The sequence below is a fragment of the Salvelinus sp. IW2-2015 genome, linkage group LG13 (genome assembly GCF_002910315.2).
Source record: "Salvelinus sp. IW2-2015 linkage group LG13, ASM291031v2, whole genome shotgun sequence".
NCBI classification, from domain to species: Eukaryota; Metazoa; Chordata; class Actinopteri; order Salmoniformes; family Salmonidae; genus Salvelinus; species Salvelinus sp. IW2-2015.
The window spans coordinates 40,265,165-40,289,921 of NC_036853.1; the positions used below are offsets into that span (position 1 = coordinate 40,265,165).

The window sequence follows — 24,757 nt, forward strand, 5'->3', positions numbered from 1 at the left end:
TGAAAATGTTATGGGACTTGCATTACTGGTTTTGTTGGTAGGCCACTCTGATAGGTCTACATTATGCTCAAATAGCCACAATATCCTATTGGCTACTGTCTAAAACTGTGAAGTTACACAGAATTCTCCCAACATTCCAGTTTTCACTCGCAAGACCTGAAATTTGCTCAGTGCCCAAAATAATTAGAGGGAACATTTTCTGTGGATATTACAGGATATTATTACAAGGAATGTTAGATTTACTCGATAACAGATTGTGTGTGTGTGTATCCTTACCCTCCAGGTAATTACGGGCCACAAACTTGAGGACCTCGTCAATGAGGATGACAGGGAAGGAGAGCTTGAGCACCACCATCCATTTTTCCACGTTCAAGTGGGTCAATTTAAAGATCATCTGCAGAAGAGAGGACAGGCACATTTCAGACATATCACATACTACTACTTAGTTATCACATACTCTTAAGGCTAGTTTCAATCCGATCGGGCTATGCACCTTTTTAAAAGTAATGTTTCCGCGTTTGCGTAGACCACTCACTGTAAACGGTGCATATGTCGTCTCAATCGGAAATTACCTTTAAATGTAAATCTCACTATAACGGTCCAGATTGAATATAGGCCTTACTCAATTGTCAAATACTCTTACTCAAGTATCACTCTTACTTAGGGCTCTATTCAATCTGTATCGCTGAAGCGTTACKGATTATGCGATAGAAATGTTCACGTAATTTCCGATTGAGCCAATATATGTAGCGTTTACCGCGAATGCAGTCTCCGCGGGAACATTGCTTTTAAAATTTAAATCGCGCTCTAACGCTATTTTAACGCAATACGAATTGAATAGCCCTTCGTGTCAGGGAACACAGTAAAGGGGACTGTATTATAACAATGTTTGGCTGGGAGAGAGAGAGAATCAGACAGAAGGAGATTGAGAGAGTAGGACAAAAAGGAGGCAGGGAGAGATGGATGTAGGATCAAAACTAGTGGTCCTTGGAGCCGGACAGGACAAGTATGTGAGGGTTGTGGTGCGAGGTAAGGCAGACTCACAGGCATGGGGTCCACGTAAATGATCACGAAGTGGAGTGACATGGAGAGGGACATGGCTCCAACCAGCCATAGGTTGCTCCAGGGGGGCATGCGCAACAGGGACTGGTTCTCKGACAAACTGGGGGMACAGAGGGGTTACGTAAGGCACGCTGGCTAAACACTGTGTGCGCTGAGATGTTTGGATCCTTTTTTAAATGTACATTTGATTTGTGAATCCAAATAAAGTATTTAAAATGTGTGTTGATGCAGGTGTGTGCCAAGAGGTGTGCAGAAGCGTGTCATCTGAGATTACATGGTGAGGGATGGAGGATAATGTTTGTTCTGCAGGTTTAATCTAAAATTACTCTTCCAATTTCTTTGGGGTTACACTACACTTTCAATGTCATAGCTACTTCTGGGATTAGGTTTTCATATCATACTCTTGATACTCTGTGTTTTAGAAACACACTGTTATAGAAGTGCTATAATTTATTAACATAAGTGTTTTATATAACTTTACTGTTCTACCTCTAAATTGAWATACTGTGTATCAAGAATTACAGTGCTAACAAACTACCAATGTTGCAAATTTTGAGGACCCAGATTAAGCCTACTCCTGTCCTGCATGTCAAATGGATAATCTCCATTGAAAGTGCTTTTCTTTTTGTCAAGGATTAGGCTTAATCTGGGATTCGGGCCCTTAATGTTATGCATAATTGAATCTTGCATTTCTAACATGAATCTTCAATCATTCCTTTATATTGAACCAGGCAGGAACCAATGTTTCTTCTAGTTGCAGTCTGACCTGTTGAGGGCATTGCACATCTCGATGGTGACCAACACAGACAGGGCCATGGTCATGGGCGGAGCGGCCTCAAACACCTCACAGTGGACGCCGACAAAGTCCTCGTTTTCGTCGTGGCACTGCATGAAGTGGGACTGAAGAGAGAAATCAAGAGAATTAGGATGGAACCATTTACTGGATTATCACAGAATCATTCACTACGTTTTTGCTCAGTAAGAAGTTTAAATTTAGATCCTAGGTAGCCCCTACCAATAACATTAAATATCCCCAAAATTGATGATCATGATGAAGGTCTTTGACTATAGGTGTATTTTAAATGAGGATCTCTTGATGATGATTATGGTTTTAGACCAACGACGCAACATATATGAATTTGGCACTGCAGTGGCACTTTTGTACGGTTTATTTCATTATCTGGGATGGCGTTTCATGTCTGTTTTTATCTGGTGAAGCCAAAGACAAATTTCTACATTTGTGTTGATAAAGTTGATCTAATTCTAAAAAGCAGTACTTTTAACCAGGGCCCTATATAGGGAACAGGGTGGGACGCAACCTCTGTTCTACACACCAGACTGCACATTTTTGCTCAATAAAGAATTTAAATGTAAGTCCTAGGTAGCCCCTGCCCCCAGGATTGTATAGGGGAAAAATTTATTCAGAGCTACATTGAGAGCCAGACTAGGGTTCGATTTGGGATTGTCTGCTTCTATTTTATTTTATTTAACCTTTATTTAACTAGGCAAGTCAGTTAATAACAAATTCTTAATTACAATGACAGCCTGGCAAATGGTGGCAAATTGGTGGCAAATCTGATGGCCGAATGGTAAAGAACATCTAGCCGCTCGAGAGCAACATTACCTGCCGATCTATAAATGATGTCTCCGTAATCTAGCATGGGTAGGATGGTCATCTGATTCAGGGTTAGTTTGGCAGCTGGGGTGAAAGAGGAGCAATTACGATAGAGGAAACCAAGTCTAGATTTAACTTCAGCCTGCAGCTTTGATATGTGCTGAGAGAAGGACAGTACACTGTCTAGCCATACTCCCAAGTACTTGTATGAGGTGACTACCTCAAGCTCTAAATCCTCAGAGGTAGTAATAACACCTGTGGGAGGAGGGGCATTCTTCTTATCAAACCACATAACSTTGTTCTGAACACCTCCAYAACAAAGGTCAAGGMTAGAGAAAGCTTGTTGGACACTAAGGAAGCTTTGATGTAGAACATTTAACACAAAATCTGGGGAGGGGCCAGCTGACTATAAGAATGTATCATCTGCATATAAATGGATGAGAGAGCTTCCTACTGCCTGAGCTATGTTGTTGATGTAAATTGAGAAGWGTGTGAGGCCTAGGATTGAGCCTTGGGGTACTCCCTTGGTGACAGGCAGTGGCTGAGACTGCAGATTTTCTGACTTTATACACTGGGCTCTTTGAGAGAGGTAGTTAGCAAATCAGCCCAAAGACCCTTTAGAGACACCAATACTCCTTAGCCGGCCCACAAGAATGGAATGGTCTACTGTATCAAAAGCTTTGCCAAGTCAATAAAAATAGCAGCACAGTATTGCTAAGACTCAAGGGAAATGGTGACATCATTGAGGACCTTTAAGGTTGCAGTGACACATCCATAACCTGAGCGGAAACCAGATTGCATACCCGAGAGAATACTATCGACATCAAGAAAGCCAGTAAGTTGATTATTGACAAGTTTTTCCAACACTTTTGATAAACATGGCAAATAGAAAGAGGCCTATAACAGTTAGGATCAGCTTGATCTACCCCTTTAAATAAAYGACTAACCGTGGCTGCCTTCCAAGCAATGGGAACCTCCCCAGAAAGGAGAGACAGGCTTGGCGATGATAGGGACAGCAACCTTAAAGAAGAAAGGGTCTAAAKCATCTGACRCAGATGTTTTTTTGGGATCAAGTTTAAGGAGCTCCTTTAGCACCTCAGACTCAGTGACTGCCTGCAGGAAGAAACTTTGTAGCGAGGCAGGGGYAAAATAGGGAGAAGCATCGGGGATAGGTGCATTAGAAGGGGTGGGATATGAGGAAATGTTGGATGGGCAAGGAGGCATGGCTGAGTCAAATAMAAATCCTGACTMAATGAAGTGGTGATTAATTAAAGAGCTCAGCCATATGCTTCTTGTCAGTAACAACCACATCATCAACATTAAGGGACATGGGCAGCTGTGAGGAGGAGGGTTTATTCTCCAGGTCTTTAACTGTTTTCCAGAACTTCTTGGGGTTAGACACAGAGAGAGAGAGAACTGCTCCTTGAAGTAACTAACTTTGACCTTCTGGATAGCCTGAGTGCACTTATTTCTCATTTGCCTGAACGATAGCCAGCCAGCCTGAGTATGCGTGTACCGAGCCTTTCGCCGAATGCAATTCTTGAGGTGGAGTAACTCTGCAAGATCACGGTCGAACCAGGGACTGAACCTGTTTTTAATTCTCATTTTCTTTATGCGGGCATGTTTGTTAACAATACCACTGAAAATATCAAAAAAGAATGTCCAAGCGTCTTCGACTGAGGGGATCAAGCTGATTCTATAACATTTTACAAAGTCCAGTTCATGAAGGAAGGCTTGCTCATTAAAGTTTTTGAGCAAGCGTCTATGAAAAATCAGGACAGGTTGTTTCACTGAGAAGCAATTATGAACACAGGCTGTAAAACAATGATCACTAAGGTCATTACAGAAAACACCAGACTGATACTGTACCTATCAGAATTATTTGTGAGGATAACATCGAGGACAGTAGTGTTTTCTGGGTGTTTGGAGTCATACCTTGTGGGATTGGTAATAATCTGAGACAGATTTAGGGAGTCCCATTGCTTTAGGATTTGGTCAGACTTGGTCAGGACTTGCTTAAGGGGGTGCTCCTCCCATAGACACCAATGTGATAGCAGTCTGCTTAGTTCATTGACTTCCATTGAAATAAAAATTAGGGAGTGGGAGGTCTTGCTTCCTCTTCCATATCTAATGCTACTACTCACCAGCTGGTAGAAAGACACGCCAGGGCCGTCCTCACTGTAGAGGAACCACCAGGCGGCAGCAGCAACGGTGGCAGCACCGACGTAGCCTGGAACACAGACCACAGGAAGTCAGGTAACATTGATCTAAATTGTAATTTGTCAATTGTCCAATTGATTTGATTACCTTTTCCCGTTGAAGTATCGAGATGAGATGATGGCATACTTTGTTGTTGTTTGCTTGTGTAGAATTTAATTACTTTTAATTAAATGTGTATTTTTTATCTACCGTGTTCCTTTATCCCTAGGATGTACAGAAACGGTGTAACATTAATTTGATTATTGCTTTGGCTGCAGTTTGTGTCCCACCACCATGCCAATAAAGCACTGCTCAATTTAAATGTGGTGTGGTAGAGGGGGGCAGGGTGTCTAGGCTGAAAGCCAGTGGAGGCTCCTCAGAAGAGGACGGGGTGGTTTTTGTTGTTGTGAAACAAAAGAAGTTATCATTTTTAGGTAAAACTTTCCTAAACATATTCACGGCACCAAATAATTGATTAAAGGTCTACAGTAGCCTCAACAGCACTCTGTAGGGTTGCACCATGGTGCAGCTGGAGGACAGCTAGTTTCCGTTCTCCTCTGACATGTTGTCCACCCAATAAAAGGACCAGAGAATGAATCTAGTACTGAAAGTATAAGCTACAGCTAGCTAGCATTGCGGTGCATAGAATGTGGTGAGTAGACTCAGAAAGAGAGAAAGAATAGTTGAACAGTTTTGAACAAATACATTTCTTCAAAAGTTATGGAGAAGCAAGAGAGAGAGAGAGAGCTAGCTATATTTTGTTGCATCCCCCCCTCCCCCCACTTACTAAGCTAGCGAATGCAGCTAGCTAGTTTAGCCTATGTTGAATTTCATACATTTTTTTAAGTGAAACATTAAAGTTATCCRCTTTCAATAAAACTATACGAAATACATTCACATCACCAAATAATTGATTAAAACATTGCTTTGCAATGAAGGTCTACAATAGCCTCAACAGCACTCTTTAGGGTAGCACCATGGTGTAGCCGGAGGACAGCTACTTTCCGTCATCTGGCTACATTGACTTCAATACAAAACCTAGGAGGCTCATGGTTCTCACCCCCTTCCATAGACTTACTTACACAGTAATTATGACAACTTCTGGAGAATGTCCTCCAACCTATCAGAGCTCTTGCAGCATGAACTGACATGTTGTCCACCCAATCAAAGCATCAGAGAATGAATCTAGTACTGAAAGCATAAGATACAGCTAGCTAGCACTGCAGTGCATACAGTGTGGTTAGTAGTTGACTCAGAGAGAGAATGACAATAGTTGAACAGTTTTGAACAAATTAATTTATTATAWATAGAAAGCTAGCTATATGTGACCCGATTCAAGACCCGATTCAAGACACTAGGCGTATGTCGCAAGTCACGACATACGTCGTGACTTTTTTTTTCTAAATGCGTTTTTTGGGGCAGAAATAGCTTCTCYAACATGTCAACTTTCATGTGCCTTAATATCAAAATTGTATGCTATCTGTAAATATGAATAAAATTGTTAAATTATTAGCATAGTTGGTTTAGCCACAGAAAAAGGGAGCAACCTTCCCACTAGCCATGATTGGCTGAGATAATGAGTGGGCTGGACATGTCGAGAGATGAGTTTGGATTGGTCTGTCATATAGCACGCGTCTGTCTATTGGAGCTGGTCAGTATGTCTAGGTACTCGTGTGAAACGTGGCTTTTTTAATATATCGCGTAGTAAAACTGGAAGAAACCTAATGTCAAGTTAAAGTGTACTGTTAGCTAGCTAACGTTAGCTGGCTGGCTTTTTAGCTAACGTTATGTGTATGCTCTCCACTTTCTGGAGAGCATACACAAGTTTGAAATCAGTGGAATTCGAGTATGATAGCTAAGGAGATGGAGAAAACACCAGTCTGGATTACATCGTCAAGCTAAGAGCAACCATGCATGTCATCAGACAGGAGACGCGTCCAACCATGATGTATACTGGTAAGATATACTGGTAAGATAGTCTAGCTAGCTACATTTTCAGATATTTCATTTCAAGTGTACTGTTAGCTAGCTAACGTTAGCTGGCTGGTTCGCTAGCTAACGTTATGTGTATGATCTTATTCTTCGTATCTCAGACACATTTGCTTGACTAGTTATAGCCATAGAACCTGGTTGGTTAGCTACCTGCAGATTCATGCAGGGTAGTAACATGAGTTGTGATTATGGTCRATTGTTTAGCTAGCCAGCTAGCTACATGTCTTAACAAAAGACTCCACTCTAGTTTTTACAAAGTATTTTTATTTCAAGTTAGTGTACTGTTAGCTGGCTGACTTGCTAACTAACYTTACGTCATGCGTTGGGATCCATTGTTTACCTAGCTAGCTATCTAGCTACATTTCTTAACAAAAGACTCTCGTCTTAGTGTGCCAGAGCGCAGAATAACTGATGCATTTTTGAAAGCTCAACACCCGTTGAATATGTTTGGTGTCAGTAAACGTCGGCAACAAAGCGTAATTCAATTGTTGCCAGCAGCACTGTTACAGTCACCAACGCTCTGGATAACATGAAAACTGCCTAACCAGCTCTGCTAGGGGGAGTAAAATGGTCAGAGTGGGGTGTTCTCTCATTATGTGTCTGGAAGTAGCTAGCCAATGTTAGCCAGTTAGCTTGGGTGCTTGACTGTTGTTGTGAGGTCAGAGCTTTCGGAACAACCCTACTTATTGGTCAGAGCGTCCAGTGTGCACTCTGAATTTACGAACGAACAATCTGACAGCACAGTTGCAGTCACCAACGCTCTGGATAACATAAATAGCCTAACCAGCTCTGCTAGAGCGAGTAATGTTCAGTGAGCTGTTCTCTCTTTCTTAGATGTCTGGAAGTAGCTGGCAAGTTAGTACAGAACYCACGGATCAACCCTTAAAGAGATGGGTGGGGCTAAGGCTTAAGAGGGTATGAACAATGCTGAATGGGTGTAGATACCAAAATATTGAAAGACGGTTTCTCAAACGTGAGTTTACAAGTTGATCAACTTTCAAGGCAGAATTACTTTCCCATTGTTTCCTCAAATGCAGTGTATGATATCCAATGTAAAAACAGAAATTRAAATGTTGCTACATAAGACCGAATCCAGGTGGTGAGTCACATATTTTGTTGTATTTTTTTCACTTTCACTTACTTAGCTAGTGAATGCAGCTAACTAGTTTAGCCTACTCAAACACCTGGCTCAAACAGAGGGATGCTATGCTAGCTAGCTAGCTATGGCTATCCAACACTGGAACTCTTCTAAGTCAAGGTAAGTTTTTGTTTTTATAAATATATTGCCACTGGGGCCCGCCGGTGTAACTGCTAAACTYCTTGCTGACTGTACTGCATGATTGTAGCGGGTTTACTAATGTGTTAGTTCTAGTTAGATAATATGGTGACAACGATGTAGGCTGTGTGTAGCGGTTAGCGGTTATGATATGAAGGTTTGGCTTGGAATGTTTTTTCGCCTGGTCACAGAAAGCTGATGTCTTGTGCACAGATGTCCACAAGCGAAGGAAAATGTGAGAGGAGAAGGTCACGTAGATGCGAGAAGGAATTATACTACAAGAAAAGTGATCATGCTGTTTGTATGTGGCTGCTATGAAAGTGAACTGTGTTTGTGTGTGATCAGGGTTGCATTCATTCCACCAATTCTGTTGAAAAACGTTTCTTAAYCGGAAGCGAACGGAACAAAACAGGGATAAATGTACCTGAATTTGTRCAATAGAAACTCATTTGTAACTGTTGGACTAATGATTACACCCTAGATCAGCTAGATGTAGGCAAGAGTGTGCAAGGCGGTATTGAATGTGCCACTGTCTGTCACCTTGATTACTCAAATTTGTCTCTCGACCTGTGCACCTACGTTGTAAGCYTTCATTCATAGGTTAGGTTGTAGCAACCTAATGATGGGTAAAGAGAACATTTTAGTATCATGTAGTAGCCTAAACCTAGCGATGTTACATTGAACTGGGTGAATGGAATATGAATGACAGTCATCCAATATGCTGTAATAGAAATAAGGCCATGCTTATTAAAAAAATAATCGTCCTCCCTTATGTTAAACGGCACCGACCGCCACTGCTGTACGCCCATTGTTGGGCAAAGCAGCAGTCGGTGAGGGTTGAGGCTCTAAGTGTTTGACATTGGGTCAGGGTTGCAGTTAGATTTACGACTGAGCCAGGGATAGTTCAGGGTTGGAGTGTCGGACATACATGAGATACATAATAGTGAGCATATGTTGAACCTGAAACATGGCTCTGTTCCAATATCCACGCTAGCATTCTACATAATCCCTGTTTATACAGGGCTTGCAATGCCAAGGTTGTGGGTTTGATTCCCACAGGGCACAATTATGAAAAAAGTATGTGCTTTACTGTAAATTGCTCTGGATAAGAGCTTTTGCTAAATGACAAAAGAATGTTACATAAAAAATGTGTTCTTTGACCTGATCTTGTTTGTTTACACTTGGAAGATCTGATTTACAATTAGATCACAATGAGTCTTTTAATTGTCTACACCTGTCTAAAAATGTGGGCACAATTAGAATGTGGACAAAGGATGGGGCTTTAGACACAATATCCACCTTAGCATACTACTTAAAAACAACATCCACACTAGCAAACTACTTAGAATGAGGCAGTGTATTGGTCATGCATTCACAATGGTATTCTAGTGACTCCAATGGTTGTTGAAAGAAAAGGAGAGTAGGAGGAAAGCAGAATGGGCAGTGCATTTGTAATTGTATTGTTTTGTATTTGATGTTTTTGACGCGTTCCTGACTTCACCGAATACATTTCCATGAAAATGTACAATAAAAGTGTTGGTATGGTATCTTATCGTATCGTACCTCCAATGGCGAGGTATCTGAAGAACAGCCATCCAGAGATGAGGGGCTCCTTGGGGGAGCGGGGCAGCTTGCCCATGATGTCCAGGTCAGGGGGGTTGAAGCCCAGGGCAGTGGCAGGGAGACCATCAGTCACCAGGTTGACCCACAGCAGCTGGACAGGGATCAGAGCCTCCGGCAGACCCAGGGCAGCGGTCAGGAAGATACTGAGAGAGATGGAGGGATGGATGATGAGCGAGGGAAAGAAAGAAAGAAAAAAGAAGAAGAGTAATTTGTGACTAGAACTGTGCGTGGCCGTCATATTGATGTTCTTGCTCACAGTGGTGTCTTGGTCACACTCATCTATTGGCAGTCAAGTAGTTATGCTGCTACGATAGTGAATCTCTGTCTTCCAACAAGTCCCTCTGGGTTAGCGGTCAACCATGGTTATATCTCAGTTGTTATGTGGTCACTTCACCCCCCCTCCACACCCACCCATCCACCCCGAACACTCACCAGACGACCTCACCAACGTTGGAGGAGATGAGGTAACGGATGAACTGCTTCATGTTATTGTAAATGGCTCTACCCTCCTCGACGGCTGCCACGATGGAAGAGAAGTTGTCGTCGGCCAGGACCATCTCAGAGGCAGACTTGGCAACGGCAGTGCCAGAGCCCATGGCGATGCCAATCTCGGCCTTCTTCAGGGCGGGGGCATCGTTCACTCCATCTCCGGTCTGGTGGAGGGGGAGGAAGAGAGAGAGAAGGAAGAAAAGAGAAGGTAGAGAAGGAAGATGACTGTTAGTGATGTGTTCTGTATGATATAAATCGTATTTCTGCAAATATTCAGTTTTTTGTCATTTGGATGGTTGTACAATAAAGCTTTTGAGTTTTCAATAGATGTCTCCTCTGTTCCTGTTTCCTCCCCTTACCATGGCGGTGATCTCATCGAAGCCTTGCAAGAACTCAACGATCTTGGACTTGTGAGAGGGCTCAACGCGGGCATAGCAACAGGCCTTGCGGACTGCTTTTTTTTGCTCGTGGAGGGACAGGTCGTCAAATTCACGGCCAGTGAAGGCTCGGCCAGTAGTGTCCTCATCCTCGGTGAAGATGCCAATACGACGGCAGATAGCCACGGCTGTTCCCTTGTTGTCACCTGGGAGGGAGCGAGGGAATGAGGGAGGGAGGATAATGAGTTGTAAGATATTGTTTCTCAATATATTTCAGAATGAACTATAATGGAGGAAAGACAACCAACACAGAAGAGGTAGATGGATGGAAACAGTGGGAATGATAAAGACATGGAGACAGAGAGAGAAATGGAGTTAGGGTTGCAAAAATTGGGTAACTTTCCCAAAATCCCAGGTTTTCCAGAAATGCTGGTTGGAGGARTCKGGATTTTCTGTTTATTCTGTCTTTATTCCGGGAACTTCCAACCGGGTTTTCTTGGAAACCAGGGAACTTTAGGAAAAGCACCAGATTTTTACTGTCCAGTATACTGACCAGTGATCATGATGACGCGGATGCCAGCAGCCCTGCACAGCTCAATAGCTCCAATGACCTCCTTACGAGGGGGGTCCAGCATGCCCACGCAGCCCACGAAGGTAAGGTCAGTCTGAGGACCACAGACAGAGAGAGAGAGGAGACGTAGGGCAAGTGCTTTAGAAATTAAATTAGTTGTTGTGCAAATAAAGCTTGAATGCAATGAATTTAGATACAAAAAAATCTGCTGGAATTTCTATTTACCTAGTAATTATTATTATACATTTTCGGCTGTTTTGTTATTATACATTTTCCCTCTAATTGTTAGTTAGGACCTTGTCTCATCGCTGCATCTCCTCAATGGGCTCGGGAGAGGTGAAGGTTGAGACATGCGTCCTCCGAAACTTCTTAACACTGCACACTTAACCCGGAAGTCAGCTGCACCAATGTGTCGGAGGAAACGCCGTTCAAAGRCACAAGGAGTCGCTAGAGCGTGATGAGCCAAAGAAAGACCCCTGCCAATCCCCCCCGGCGCTGGGCCAATTGTGCACTACCCTATGGGGTTCCCGGTCACGCCTCAGCACTGCGATTGCCTTAGACCGCTGAGCCACTCAGGAACCCCTTTATTTACCTAGTAATTAATACAGTAGGTACTTAAATTCCGCTTCCCCCCCTCTCTCCCTGACYCACTCCCCCCCCTTCTCTCCTCTCCTTTCTCACCTCGTAGTCGCCGAACTTGGTGGAGTCTTCGAGGTTCATCTCTTCCATACGGAGGGGTGTGTCGCGGGTGGCCAGTGCCAGACAACGCAGGGTGTCACGGCCAGTACCCCACTCCTTGATCACAGCCATGATCTTATTCTTGACAGGCTCGGACAAGGGCACACGGGTGGTGCCAACGCGCACATATGCACACCTCTCAATAACACCCTCGGGAGCGCCCTAGGGAGAGAGCGATAGAGGGAGAGAGATAACAGTCAGGACTCAAGGAGCATTTTGGAACTTTATAAACAATCACTGCAAGATTGCTATAGAGATTACTGATATGACAACGTCACTGGAGCGTTTACTCTGAGCATTTCCATAGAGACGGTTGCCGGTATTCTCTCACCTTGACGAACATCTTGTTGCCGACAGTGGCCTTAGAGGACTTGGCTGGTGAGCAGAACACTGACATGGACTTCCTGTCTCTGGAGAACTCCAGGGTGAACTCCTTCTTCATCAGCTGCTTGATCACCTGAGAGAGAGACGGAGAGGACATGGGTCGGCTGGAGAGGGAGGAATGAGAGGGGTGGAATGGGGGAGTAGGTTGGAGAGGGGAGCCAGAAGGAAAAGAGGGAGGTGAGAGAGGGTGGACTGGAGAGAGGGAGGAAATGAGGGATAGAGGAAAGGTGAAGGGAGGGAGGAAGGAAGACTTACAGAGCAACAGGCGTTGGCTCTGTCGGGCTTGGACAGGCCGCGCACTTCAGTGTTGAACACATTCATCTTCTCAACCAGGCAGCACAGAGCGGTCTCAGTGGCCTCGCCCACCTTCTCATAGATGCCCTTAGACTGCAGGAGAGAGGGGAAAGACACTATCAGATCTGGGCTAGACTAATACACATATCAGATCTGGGCTAGACTAATACACATATCAGATACATAAAATAACAGCTACACATATACAGATACTGAGTGCTGACTCAGTACCACGCACACACGCATGCACACACACYCACGCAAACTCACAAACACTCACTTACATCGTTGTAGTCCATAGAGGAGTCATTGCACAGAGCACAGATGGTGGACAGCTCCACCAAGCCATCATACTGGCCACACTTCACTAACGCACCGTTCTTAGTACTGAGAGAGATGGAGAAGACAGTAAGTCAGGTGTGTGTGTGTGTGTTTGTGTGTGTGTGTGTGTGTGTGTGTGTGTGTGTTTCCAGGCTATACTCACACTTCTCCCTCGGGAGTGTACTTGGAACCGGAGATGTCGAAAGAACCCAGAGAAACGCTATCTCCGTCCACTTTGTCAATAATGAACATCTGGAACCACATCACAAAGACACAACACACACTACTTAACTATGCACTTTAAAAAAGCCAACTGAACCAATTTCTTAATCAGCGTTATTTTGTGAGTTGGGTGGACTTTAGAAGGACAATAAATTGATCTAATGTATGTGTGAGTACATTTTTAAAAGGCAACAATCTATGTTGGGTCTGCTACGGTATACCCCCAAATGTTGAGCATACTCACAATCCTATTGCAGTTGGCTGCCTTACAATTGTACTTTGAATCAACAAACTCTGCTCGAGTTGAGTTGAATTTGAACAAGCTTGATGAGTAAAATTACAAAATGTATGTTTGCTCAAAACCACTGAAAACCAGAGCCATCATTATCTTATTTCCCAGCACGCTTTATTGCAGTTTGAGTTTTTCAATACCTGTACTTTTGTATTCATACCCCTTGACTTATTCCACGTTTTGTTGTAACKYCCTGAATTCAAAATTGATACATTTTCTAACCCATCTACACAGAATACCCCATAATGACAAAGTGAAAACATGTTTTTAGACATTTTTGTTTTTGTCAATTTCGCACTAGCATTTTCCAGCCCAAATGCCAGGTTCGGCAATTTACCAGTCTAACATCAGCTCTCTTGCTTTATAGTGGGAGGGGTGGCAATATTTGAGATGTGTCCTTAAWAACACATGCAAAAATGACAATTTCATGCAGTGCTAATGGGAAGTTTTAAGACTCATAAAAAGCAGGTCTTAGCAGTAATGCAGTTGARACTTACATGGATTTTGAAAGCGAAAGTGCAGCCTATCCAGCCATGATGCACAGTGAGTACCCATGGAAGAGATATGTGATTTTACGCTGCTGAATCTAGTATTTAGAAACATAAACTATTGGTTTCCCCCCAATTTAGTTTAATTTGATTAAGAACCAAGCATAGTCTATCCTTCCCTTAATTAAGGCTGATTTAGCACCATCACATATGTGTATATTTTTAGCCTGGCCATTAGTCAAKTAGCCAATGAGTAAGTTAGTTTTAAATGGTATACTGAGCGTGCTTTGAAATATTTTTTAGGTTTTTGCCCTCATGCTTTTTCATTAGGTATTCAAAATTRACATACCTGCATACTTCATTTRGCTTGTTTGAGTAGGCTATCCATCTCCATTTTCAAAGAGCGCCCCTCACCCAATTAACGTTACCAAAGACAACCGCGCTCCTCCAAACTATTCAATCCTCCTATAATGCCATATCAATGCTGTATTTTTTTCAGAATCTCCCTAGGACATAGGCAACGATACAATTYACAGGAGTCTAGTTTGTATATAAACATGTGAATGTTATGCATAAAGACATTTAGGCTTGCCCTGTGCACACATGCTAATGAATGAGATACGCGATTTATGATATCAAGCTTCTGACCCAATCCTTATTAGAAATGTTGTTGTTGGTGTTGCAAGATTATGTTATAAATACTGTTATTGCATCAAATGGTTATTTTATGCAACAGAATAGGGGGTTCATAGAACACTCATCTGTGTGTATTTTACTGAGAATGGGCCTCTGGGAGATTTAATGCTGACAGAATATTTACAATYTCTTTGGGTGATAAAACTAACAAGACTGTTTCTGTACTGAGGTGCCAGGGTGGAGATGTCTCCAGTATGGAGTTGGGGGCCAGACCCTAGTTTCTACACAATGAGAGCAGTCTTTACAGCAGATACTGTTTGCTGTGAATTATTAGTATCATACGAATCTTAACCTTGTGACCCATTCCATACATCTGTTGTTTGTCATGAACATCCAGGGGGATGAACTTTGCTATAAAATGCTGTGGCTCAAATCCGTTTGTTGGGCTCTCAACTAATRACCTACGGGAGGGTCGTTGACAAGCTCCATTACTGCAGTAATTAAATCATAAAGTTAACTTGTTTTAAAGACATTAAAAGTCTCTCCTTTTGATTAGAATAATTCCACGACATTGGTTTAAAAAACAGATTGTTTTTCATTTAATTTGATTGAAAACCAAACTTATTAGAAATATTCATATCCATGGGTTTATGGTGATGAAGTAAGCTGCTACATGGTTCAAATGCAATGCAATTTTCATCTGCTATTTCTGTAGTGCAGATATMATCTGTAAGATGGTTCCATAATGTTTATAAAACATTACATTTGCCAGTAGTATAATGTTGTGGACATTTCCCCTTTCTCTTTATATTGGATCTTTATCCAGCATCTGTGAAAGGTTTGGATGWGCATAAAACCCTTCATAGTCTAAGATGCCTTGTCTGTATTATATGCCCACAGGGAGCAATTATGATTCCTGTATCTGTATTTAGACATAGCCTATTTAAATATCACTTCGTTTTTATTAAAATTTGATTACAATTATACACTGTCTTTTTWGGCCTCAATAGCCTAGTGAATTTAATCTTGCTTATTGACTACGTTTGGCATGTCCAGACTGCAATTTACAGTAGGCTTAGGAGCCCCTATATCAGTGCAAATGCTATAGCCTATTTAACAATGTATTTCCATACTGAAGCAATGCAATGCTTATATAAACAGGTCGACTGCAAACATGTTCAACATATGTTGCAAATATGGGGCAGGCTATTTAACAAACTAGGCTATAATGGAGTAACATTCGAATTGGAGTTGATAACAATGCAATACACAAAAGACTGTAAATACACAACTTGAAGCAACCACCTATTTAGCCATGGAGCACGTTCTGATTGGCCAGTGAGGGGCAAGCCTCGACACACCCACAACTGGTTTATTTATCAAAACCCAGCCCTTTCGCACCACKACCAGCAACRGTGCCTATAATTGTTGTGGTGAAAATAGCAAAAATATTTCTGACATACCCCTGAACCTATAGTGCTACCGCCAGTGCTTAGATTTACCACTGCGTTAGATTTGTTGAAATAGAGCCCAAAATCTCAATTTAATGTATTTTAAATTCAGGCTGTAACAACAAAATGTGGGAAAAAATCAAGGGGTATGAATACTCTCTTAAGGCACGGATTAGTTGATTACATTGGTTGATTGGCTGATTACACAAAAATAAATAATGTACACTGAGTGTACAAAACATTAGAAACACCTTCCTAATATTCACCACCTTTTGCCCTCAGAACAGCCTCAGTTTATCGGGGCATGGACTACAAGGTGTCGAAAGCATTCAATAGGGATYCTGGCCCATGTTGACTCCATTGCTTCCCACAGTTGTGTCAAGTTGGCTGTGCAGTATGTCCATTGGGTGGTGGATCAGGCTTGACACACAGGGAGACTGTTGAGCGTGAAAAAAAACAGCAGCGTTGCAGTTCTTGGCACACTCAAACCGGTGCYCCTGGCACCTACTACCATACCCCGTTCAAAGGCACTTCAATCTTTTGTCTTGCCCATTCACCCTCTGAATGGTGCACATACACAATCCATGTCTCAATTGTCTTAAAAATCCTTATTTAAACTGTCTCATCCCCTTCATCTACACTGGTTAAAGTGGATTTAGCAGGTGACATCAATAAGGGATCTTAGCTTTCATACTGGATTCACCTGGTCAGTGTTCCTAATGTTTTGTACACTCAGTGTACATTTTTTGAAACTAATCTAATGTGTTAGTAGTTGGACGTTTTGCACCCGTTACTGAGATGTCTGTTCCAGTGTATATGATTTAGGTAGTCTCAATAATCAATCTTCCTTACCCCGGCAGTCATTCTCAATGCAGGTTGCGGGTGAATAAAAGTTACAATTGCTGGATATCCTCGCTCTAGATTCCAATAGGAATTAAACATCACTTTGCAAACCAGCATTGAGGTTTAAATCAACGTACAATTGTAAGGGAATCAACTGCAATAGGATTGTGAGTGTTCTGCAATAGGATTGTAGTTAAATAAAGGTTAAATAAATACATTWAAAAATATTAAATAATAATGGCATTGAGGTTGATTCAACGTACAATTGTAAGGCACGCAGCTGCAATAGGATTGTGATAGGACTCCTATTGCAGCTGGTTGCCTTACAATTGTATGTTGAATCCACACCTTTTTCACAGTGTGGTGGATCTCTGGTGCGTTTGTGTGTGTGTGTGTTTGAAAGCACAGCGCACGTGTGCATGTGTGTGTTTGTGCGACGTGCGACGTGTGTGTGTGTGTGTGTGCGTACGTGCGTGCGTGTGTGCGTGTTTGTACGGCGTGTGTGTGTACCCACCTTGGTGACACACATCTGGTTGGTGGTGAGGGTGCCTGTCTTGTCGGAACAGATGACGGAGGTGCAGCCCAGGGTCTCCACAGAGGGCAGGGAGCGGACGATGGCYTTCTTCTTGGCCATACGGCGGGTACCAAGAGCCAGGCAGGTGGTGATCACAGCAGGCAGACCTGGGGGGGAGAGAGAGGTGGGAGAAGGGGGACAGATGGTAGAGAGAGAGAGGGGGAAAGAGTGTTATTAGTTAGGCAGTGAACCATGTTCATGTTCTTGTGATGAGAAACCTTGCTTGAGACCTGAAGATTTGCATTAGTTTTGCTACATAGGCTTTAGCTCAGCAGGTTAACACAGTCTCAAGGGTGATTGGTTGATTGACTTTTGTACACTTTATTTTGACCAATCTAGACTTTTTAGATTAGATTAGTGCTAGTCCAGTATCAGTTGCTTACCCTCAGGAATGGCAGCCACAGCCAGGGCCACAGCGATCTTGAAGTAGTAGACGGCCCCGCGAATCCAGGAGCCTCCATGAACGGGGTCGTTGAAGTGGCCAATGTTGATCATCCACACGGCAACACAGATCAGGGAGATTACCTGTTATGGAATAGACAACAAAAGGTTGTCAGATAAAGCCTGGTTTAAAAATATATATAATAGAATTGTCATCATTACACTATTTGGTTTCCTTACATTGTAAGTCTATGGACAAGGTATGAGTTGGTTTTATTTCCCTGACACTGTWTCTAAATGCTTACATTTGACCATTTGTGGCTCAAATCCCACTGTCATTTTGTAATTTGGGTGAAATATCCCTTTAAGTTGTATCAAATCAAAACTGCCAAGAATTGGCTACTAGACCATTTTAAGGCAGCGGGGAAACMAATCTTGTCAAGTTGCAACAACTACGGTAGTGTAGTAGTAGTAGCAGTAGTAGTAGTGTAGTAGTAGCTGTCTGTCTCACCTTGGAGAGCTGCTCTCCGAACTCGTCCAGTTTGGCCTGCAGGGGGGTCTTCTCCTGCTCTGTCGCAGCCATCTGGTCGCGGATCTTCCCGATCTCTGTAGAGACACCAGTTGCCACGGCTATGCCGATAGCCTTGCCTGAAGCGATGTTGGTGCCCTTGAGGGACCGACAGAGGGAGGGAGAGAGGGAGCGAGGGAAAGGGAGGGAGAGAGAGGGGGAGAAGGAGATAGTGGAAAGAGTGAGAGAGAGAGAGAGGGGAAAAGAGGGAGCGGTCAATTAATTGCTGTAAGGGTGGAGGAGATGGAGAGTAGAAGAGGCTCATATAGAGAAGGGCAGGAGTGTGGAAAACAACAGTTAGATTGATGGAGATTCTGAGATGGAGGAATAGAAAAATAYATAGATGGATAAATATATAGGAGAGTTCCTCACAGAGAAAAGCATGTTCTTCTTGTCCTGGTTGACAGCTCTCATGTCTGGGACGGCATCGGTGTGCTTGATCACACTGACAGACTCACCTGAGCGAGGAGAGAGACAGAGAAGCAGATAGAGTGTCAGATAGTGATTTTTACAACAAAATAGTTTTACATYTATTTATATTAGGGCTGTCAAAAGATTAAATACATTTAATAAAGTTAACTCTCAGGATTTTATTGCAAATTCTGAATGTAATTTTAGATTTTTCATACAAAAAACATTTCAAGAATATTGACGTCTTGATTTTGTCTAAAATAATGGTTAGTCAAATAGAWTTATTTTATTTTGGCCAAATTGAGAAAGCACACTTTATTTAACCTCAATGTCAACTTGTTTTTACATGGCATTGTAGAWTTTAGCTGTATAGATTAAATATGTTGGATGTTTTCAGTGTTTTCAGATTCAACGCTTTCAGACAATGCGATTAATCTCGAGAGAGAAAAAAGTGCACTGAAATTACAAAAAGTTTAACTTGAGTTAACTGATTAACTCTGACAGACCTAATTTATTTCCATTGTAGTCTTGTAAAGAGGGTTAAGACAGAGTTGATAATATCACTCACCYGTGAGGATGGACTGGTCAACACGCAGAGTAGTAGAGTTTATTTTGACYAGTCTGATGTCAGCGGGGACTTTGTCACCAACTGGGGGAAAAAAGAACAAACATACACTGTGAGAATGGCACCGGAGGGAATGGCTGCCATTTTACGGGCTCCTAACCAACTGTGTTATTTTGTTCGTTTTTTTTGTGTAGTTTGTAATACATTTCTTTACTTATTTTGTACATAATGTTGCTGCTACCGTCTTTTATGACCGAAAATAACTTCTGGACATCAGAACAGCGATTACTCTTTAACGAGTCCTTCGCGTGAAGGATATACTGCTTTCTCGGGAACAGGCCAAAATCCCTGTCATTTGCATGAAGAAAAGACGGCGAAAAAGAGGGCGGAGGTCGGTGTCACGTTCCTGACCTTATTTTCCTTTGTTCAGTCTTGTTTAGTTGGTCAGGACGTGAGCTGGGTGGGCATTCTATGTTATGTGTTTCTATGTTTGGTTTAGGGTTGRCAACTAGCCTGATATGGTTCTCAATCAGGGGCAGGTGTTTTACGTTTCCTCTGATTGGGAACCATATTTAGGTAGGCTGTTCTCACTGTTTGTTTGTGGATGATWGTTCCTGTTCATTGCGTTCTTCGTTGTCTGTATGTTCACATGTTCAGGTCTGTAGCGTCGTTAGTTTCATTTTCTGTTTATTGTTTTGTTCGTGTTGTTAAGTGTTTCCAATAAATATGGAAACATACCATGCTGCGCTTTGGTCCTCCTCTCTTCCACCTAACAACGAGCGTTACAGTCGGGCTGCCTTCGGAGAATTCGTAGGCGAGTGAGTAATCCTCCACTACCATCTGATCTATTGGCCAAAACGCAATCATTGGAAAACAAAAAGGATGATATACGATCAAGACTATCCTACCAACAGGACATTAAAAACTTTAATATCTTATGTTTCACCGAGTCGTGGATGAACGACGACACGGATAATATAGAGCTGGCAGGATTTTTCATGCATCGGCAGGACAGAGAAACTACGTCTGGTAAGACGAGGGGTGAGAATGTGTGTCTATTTGTCAATAACAACTGGTGCGCGATGTCTAATATTAAAGAAGTCTTGAGGTATTGCTCACCTGCTCTCCTGTACTCCCTGTTGACCCACAACTGCGTYGCCAAACACGACTCCAACACCATCATTAAGTTTGCTGACGACACAACAGTGGTAGGCCTGATTACCGACAACAATGAGACAACCTATAGGGAGGAGGTCAGAGACCTGGCAMTGCGGTGCCAGGACAACAACTTTTCCCTCAATGTGAGCAAGACCAAGGAGCTGATCGTGGACTACAGGAAATGGCGGGCCAAACACAGGCCCCCATTAACATCGACGGGGCTGTAGTGGAACGGGTCGAGAGTTTCAAGTTCCTTGGTGTCCACATCACCAACGAACTATCATGGTCCAAACACACCAAGACAGTTGTGAAGAGGGCACGACAAAGCCTATTCCCCCTCAGGAGACTGAAAAGGTTTGGCATGGGTCCCCAGATCCTCAAAAAGTTATACAGCTGCACCATCGAGAGCATCCTGACCAATTGCATCACCGTATAGCAACTGCTCTGCATCTGACTGTAAGGCGCTACAGAGGGTAGTGCGTACAGCGCAGTACATCACTGGGGCCAAGTTTCCTGCCATCCAGGACCTATATGCTATGCGGTGTCAAAGGAAAAAACCCAAAATTGTCAAAGGCTCCAGTCACCCAAGTCATAGACTGTTCTCTCTACCGCCGCACAGCAAGCGGTACTGGTGCGCCAAGTCTAGGACCAAAAGCCTCCTTAACAGCTACAGCTTGGGGTACCAAGCCATAAGACTGCTAAACTATTAATCAAATGCCCCCCCCCCCCATTTGTTGTTACACTCCTGCTACTCGCTGTTTATTATCTATGCATAGTCACTTTACTCCTGCCTACATGTACAAATTACCTCGACTAACCTGTACCCCCACACATTGACTTGGTACCGGTACCCCCTGTATATAGCCTCGTTATTGTTATTTTATTGTGTAACTTAAAAAAAATTTTTTTTAAGTACTTTAGTTAATTTGGTAAATATTTTCTTAACTCTTTCTTGAACGGCATTGTTGGTTAAGGGCTTGTAAGTAAGCATTTCACATGTATTCGGCGCATATGACAAATAAAGTTTGATTTGATTTTTAGTTCAAGGTAGCTGTCTCAACTTTATGCATATACACACAAACTCCACTCCACTTCAGAYTTCATTTAACATATGTTCAAACATAATTACTACATTTTAATTCACAGTCTTTATCAAAATCAAGGTTTACCCTGGTTAACATTGTGCTTATTCYGAATTTTTACAGTGTATTCTGACAATACACTGCTTTTTTACACTCTCAAAATATCACCATTTGACATTTTGACTCTTCAGTATGGCAAAATAGAGAGAGAGAGGGTGTGAAAGAGAGAGGGYGAGAGAAAGAAGGAGAGAGAGAGAGAGTTGATAATAGAGAAAAGTCCCCTCATCCAACTAATATTGACTCTTGAGACTAAGTTRATTAACCACTACCAACCCAACAAAGCCTCAGGACAGCACTCAGACAGTCTGGTCCAACCACAGTATAACCAAACAAAAATAAAAATATATTACCTATTCGGGAAAACATTTGTACTATTTACACATTGTAACAACACTGTACATAGTTAATAATATAACATTTCAAACGGCTTTCTCTTTTGAAACTTTTGTGTGCTTCATTTTAACTGTTAATTTGTGATTGTTTATTTTACATGCTTTGGCAATGTAAATATTGTTTCCCATGCCAATAAAGCCCATTTGAATTGAATGTACATGCCAATAAAGCCCATTTGAATTGAGAGAGAGAGAGAGAGAGAGAGAGTGAGAGAGAGAGAGAGAGAGAGAGAGAGATCCTGACATGACTGACTAGTTTTAACACTGTGGACGAATAGTGACACTGAAAGCTGACCCCACAGACGTACAGAAAGAGAGGGAGAGAAAGACAGAGGGGGCGAGACCTTGGGGACACAGTGACATGGAGAGAACAGGTGTATGGGAAAAAGTGAGAGAGAGAGCGAGAGAGAGAYAGAYKYAGKYAGWGKGTGCGRGKGKGAGAGAGAGAGAGAGACAGGTGTTAGAGAGATAACGTGTATGCTTATTACTATATCTCTCTCAAATTCAAATTCAAAATCAAATTCAAATTGCTTTATTGGCATGAAATAKAATTTGTAGKTTTCAGTCCAATGCAATGAGGATAATGAAATATAGTTKATTTCAGTGGTAATAATAACAGTACATCTAATCATGTATACAGGTACAACACTACTGCTGTTGTATTGTGGAATCTTCGGTCGATCAATTTTATTAAAGAAAAATAACATTATATAAAAAAGGAAAAGAATGGCTAATAAATAAACAACAAAATGGATGATGGTTCCACTATGTATTACTGTCAGTTATATACAATCTCTTTCTTGTTTTCTCTATCATTCTCTCTATACCTCCCTCTCATATTACCCTCCTTGGATTTGCCTTAAAATTACCCATTGTCTCAAGGACACAAGGACAGCTTCCCTCCCTCCTCCCTCCTCCCTCCTCCCTCCCTCCCTCCCTCCCTCCCTCCCTCCCTCCTCCCTCCCTCCCTCCCTCCCTCCCGTCCCCTCCCTCCCTCCCTCCCTCCTCCACACAATGACACTTAGTCATTGTCATACACTCTCTATACTCTCTCTCTTTCTTACCCCTTCTCAATATACACACGGACACACACACACTCGTTCACATGTCCAAGCCACACATCTAGTACATTGGTGCAGGTCTTGTGTGGCTCTGTTGGTAGAGCATGGCACTTGCAACACCAAGGTTGTGGGTTCGAAGGAAAACATGTATGCACACATGTACGCACTCACTACTGTAAGACACTTTGGATAAGAGCATCTGCTAAATGAGTCAAATGTCAAATGTAAATGTAATGCATTGATTATAGTGTTTGTTCTTAGTAGATCACCTGCTAAATTTGGAAATTGTGCCTGCAAATGAATAACACGCATTAAACAGTAAAATGCGCCCTTATTAGTAAAATCTGTAATCTATACTAGGATCAGATTAGCCAACCCTAAACCTAACCTTAAACGTTAGAGGGATAAACCAATCTGACCCAGGACCATTCCAAATGGCACTCTATATCCTGCGTCAGTGGTTCACAATATTTTTCAGTTACAGTACAGAATTTTACTCTGCCCTGAGTACCCCTGAAGTACCCCCTCATGTGCATTTTACCAGTAGCCCTACGGTGTCATGAGTCTTCTCAAGTACACTCTGTGGATAGGCCAAGTACCCTCAGGGATTCTAGGGCCTACAGTACATAGTGCACTATTTTTGACCAGAGCCCTATGGCTATAAAGTGAATAGAGTGCCCTTTGGGATGTGTCTGTCAACCAGTAGACTTGCTATGGGTATTAGGCCTTGTTTTTTGGGGGGGAGGGGTGGTATAATATATTAGCAAACCCTAAAGACGTGATGTCCATCTGAGAGGATTTGACAGATTCAAGCACTTTGTGACAAATTTGGTGACAAATTGTACACTTTGTAATAAAAATTGTTGTAAAAAGGGCTATATGCTTTAATCTCTATACCTTCATCTCTGATAGGCAAGGTCGATTTTTTTTCACTTACATCAGATCTACATTTATTTTAGTGGCTTGTGGGTATTGGGGCTAATGGTCGACTTGGAACTGGGCCTACAACTCTTGTGCCTATAGGGGTAGAAGTTGCCCTTTTGCACAGATCTAGGATCAGGTTACCCCAAAATCTGAGCCCTTTAGTCATTATGTGAGAGAAAAAAAACTGAACCCAGATCAGTGTTTAGGGAGTTATACAGTTATTACGTAAATCTGAATCTGAATCTTACCGGACACCTCCACCACATCTCCAGGGACGATCTCCCTGGCCTTGATCATCTGGACGTTCTTCCTGTCCGACCGGTAAACCTTCCCCATCTCAGGCTCATACTCCTTCAGAGCCTCGATGGCGCTCTCTGCATTGCGCTCCTACAGGGCAACAATAACCCCACAGAACATCAGTTCCTCCCGTCCAGAAGTGTAAASCCTGACTTATGCCAATATGCCCACCCCCTACACCCGTCAACCCCCCCCCCCGCTAGCTCGTCCCATAACCCCCTATGTGTGAATCCTTGTGCATAGTTTCCAAATGACCACCACAAGGCCAATATGGACCTGCTGCTTGTGGCTTGCGGTAACCCGATCGTCCCTCTGTATTTTTACTGTGGGTTTGGGGGATGATGCATTTTCCCCTATAACACCCATACCCCACCCCCGCGGGTAACACATTCTGACCCTGTACGGGTAAAC

General features: G+C 42.6%; 1 protein-coding gene across 1 annotated transcript in view; it reads right to left on the minus strand.

Moving 5' to 3' along the window:
- Positions 1 to 24,452, minus strand: part of LOC111971456 (sarcoplasmic/endoplasmic reticulum calcium ATPase 1) — a 28,401-nt gene extending 3,949 nt beyond the window's left edge. Inside the window, exons 1-19 of the mRNA XM_023998240.2 lie at positions 24,298 to 24,452; positions 19,376 to 19,456; positions 18,769 to 18,854; positions 18,340 to 18,495; positions 17,831 to 17,972; positions 17,388 to 17,554; positions 13,105 to 13,193; positions 12,905 to 13,007; positions 12,582 to 12,713; positions 12,274 to 12,399; positions 11,886 to 12,104; positions 11,187 to 11,298; positions 10,616 to 10,839; positions 10,200 to 10,420; positions 9,708 to 9,910; positions 4,822 to 4,907; positions 1,829 to 1,962; positions 1,045 to 1,162; positions 277 to 394 (exon numbers count right to left, since the gene is read on the minus strand). Coding sequence (XP_023854008.1) covers positions 277 to 394; positions 1,045 to 1,162; positions 1,829 to 1,962; positions 4,822 to 4,907; positions 9,708 to 9,910; positions 10,200 to 10,420; positions 10,616 to 10,839; positions 11,187 to 11,298; positions 11,886 to 12,104; positions 12,274 to 12,399; positions 12,582 to 12,713; positions 12,905 to 13,007; positions 13,105 to 13,193; positions 17,388 to 17,554; positions 17,831 to 17,972; positions 18,340 to 18,495; positions 18,769 to 18,854; positions 19,376 to 19,456; positions 24,298 to 24,385 — 2,605 coding nt within the window. The 5' untranslated portion in view covers positions 24,386 to 24,452. The remainder of the gene's footprint in view (positions 1 to 276; positions 395 to 1,044; positions 1,163 to 1,828; positions 1,963 to 4,821; positions 4,908 to 9,707; positions 9,911 to 10,199; positions 10,421 to 10,615; positions 10,840 to 11,186; positions 11,299 to 11,885; positions 12,105 to 12,273; positions 12,400 to 12,581; positions 12,714 to 12,904; positions 13,008 to 13,104; positions 13,194 to 17,387; positions 17,555 to 17,830; positions 17,973 to 18,339; positions 18,496 to 18,768; positions 18,855 to 19,375; positions 19,457 to 24,297) is intronic.
- Between the last annotated feature and the right edge of the window lie 305 nt (positions 24,453 to 24,757).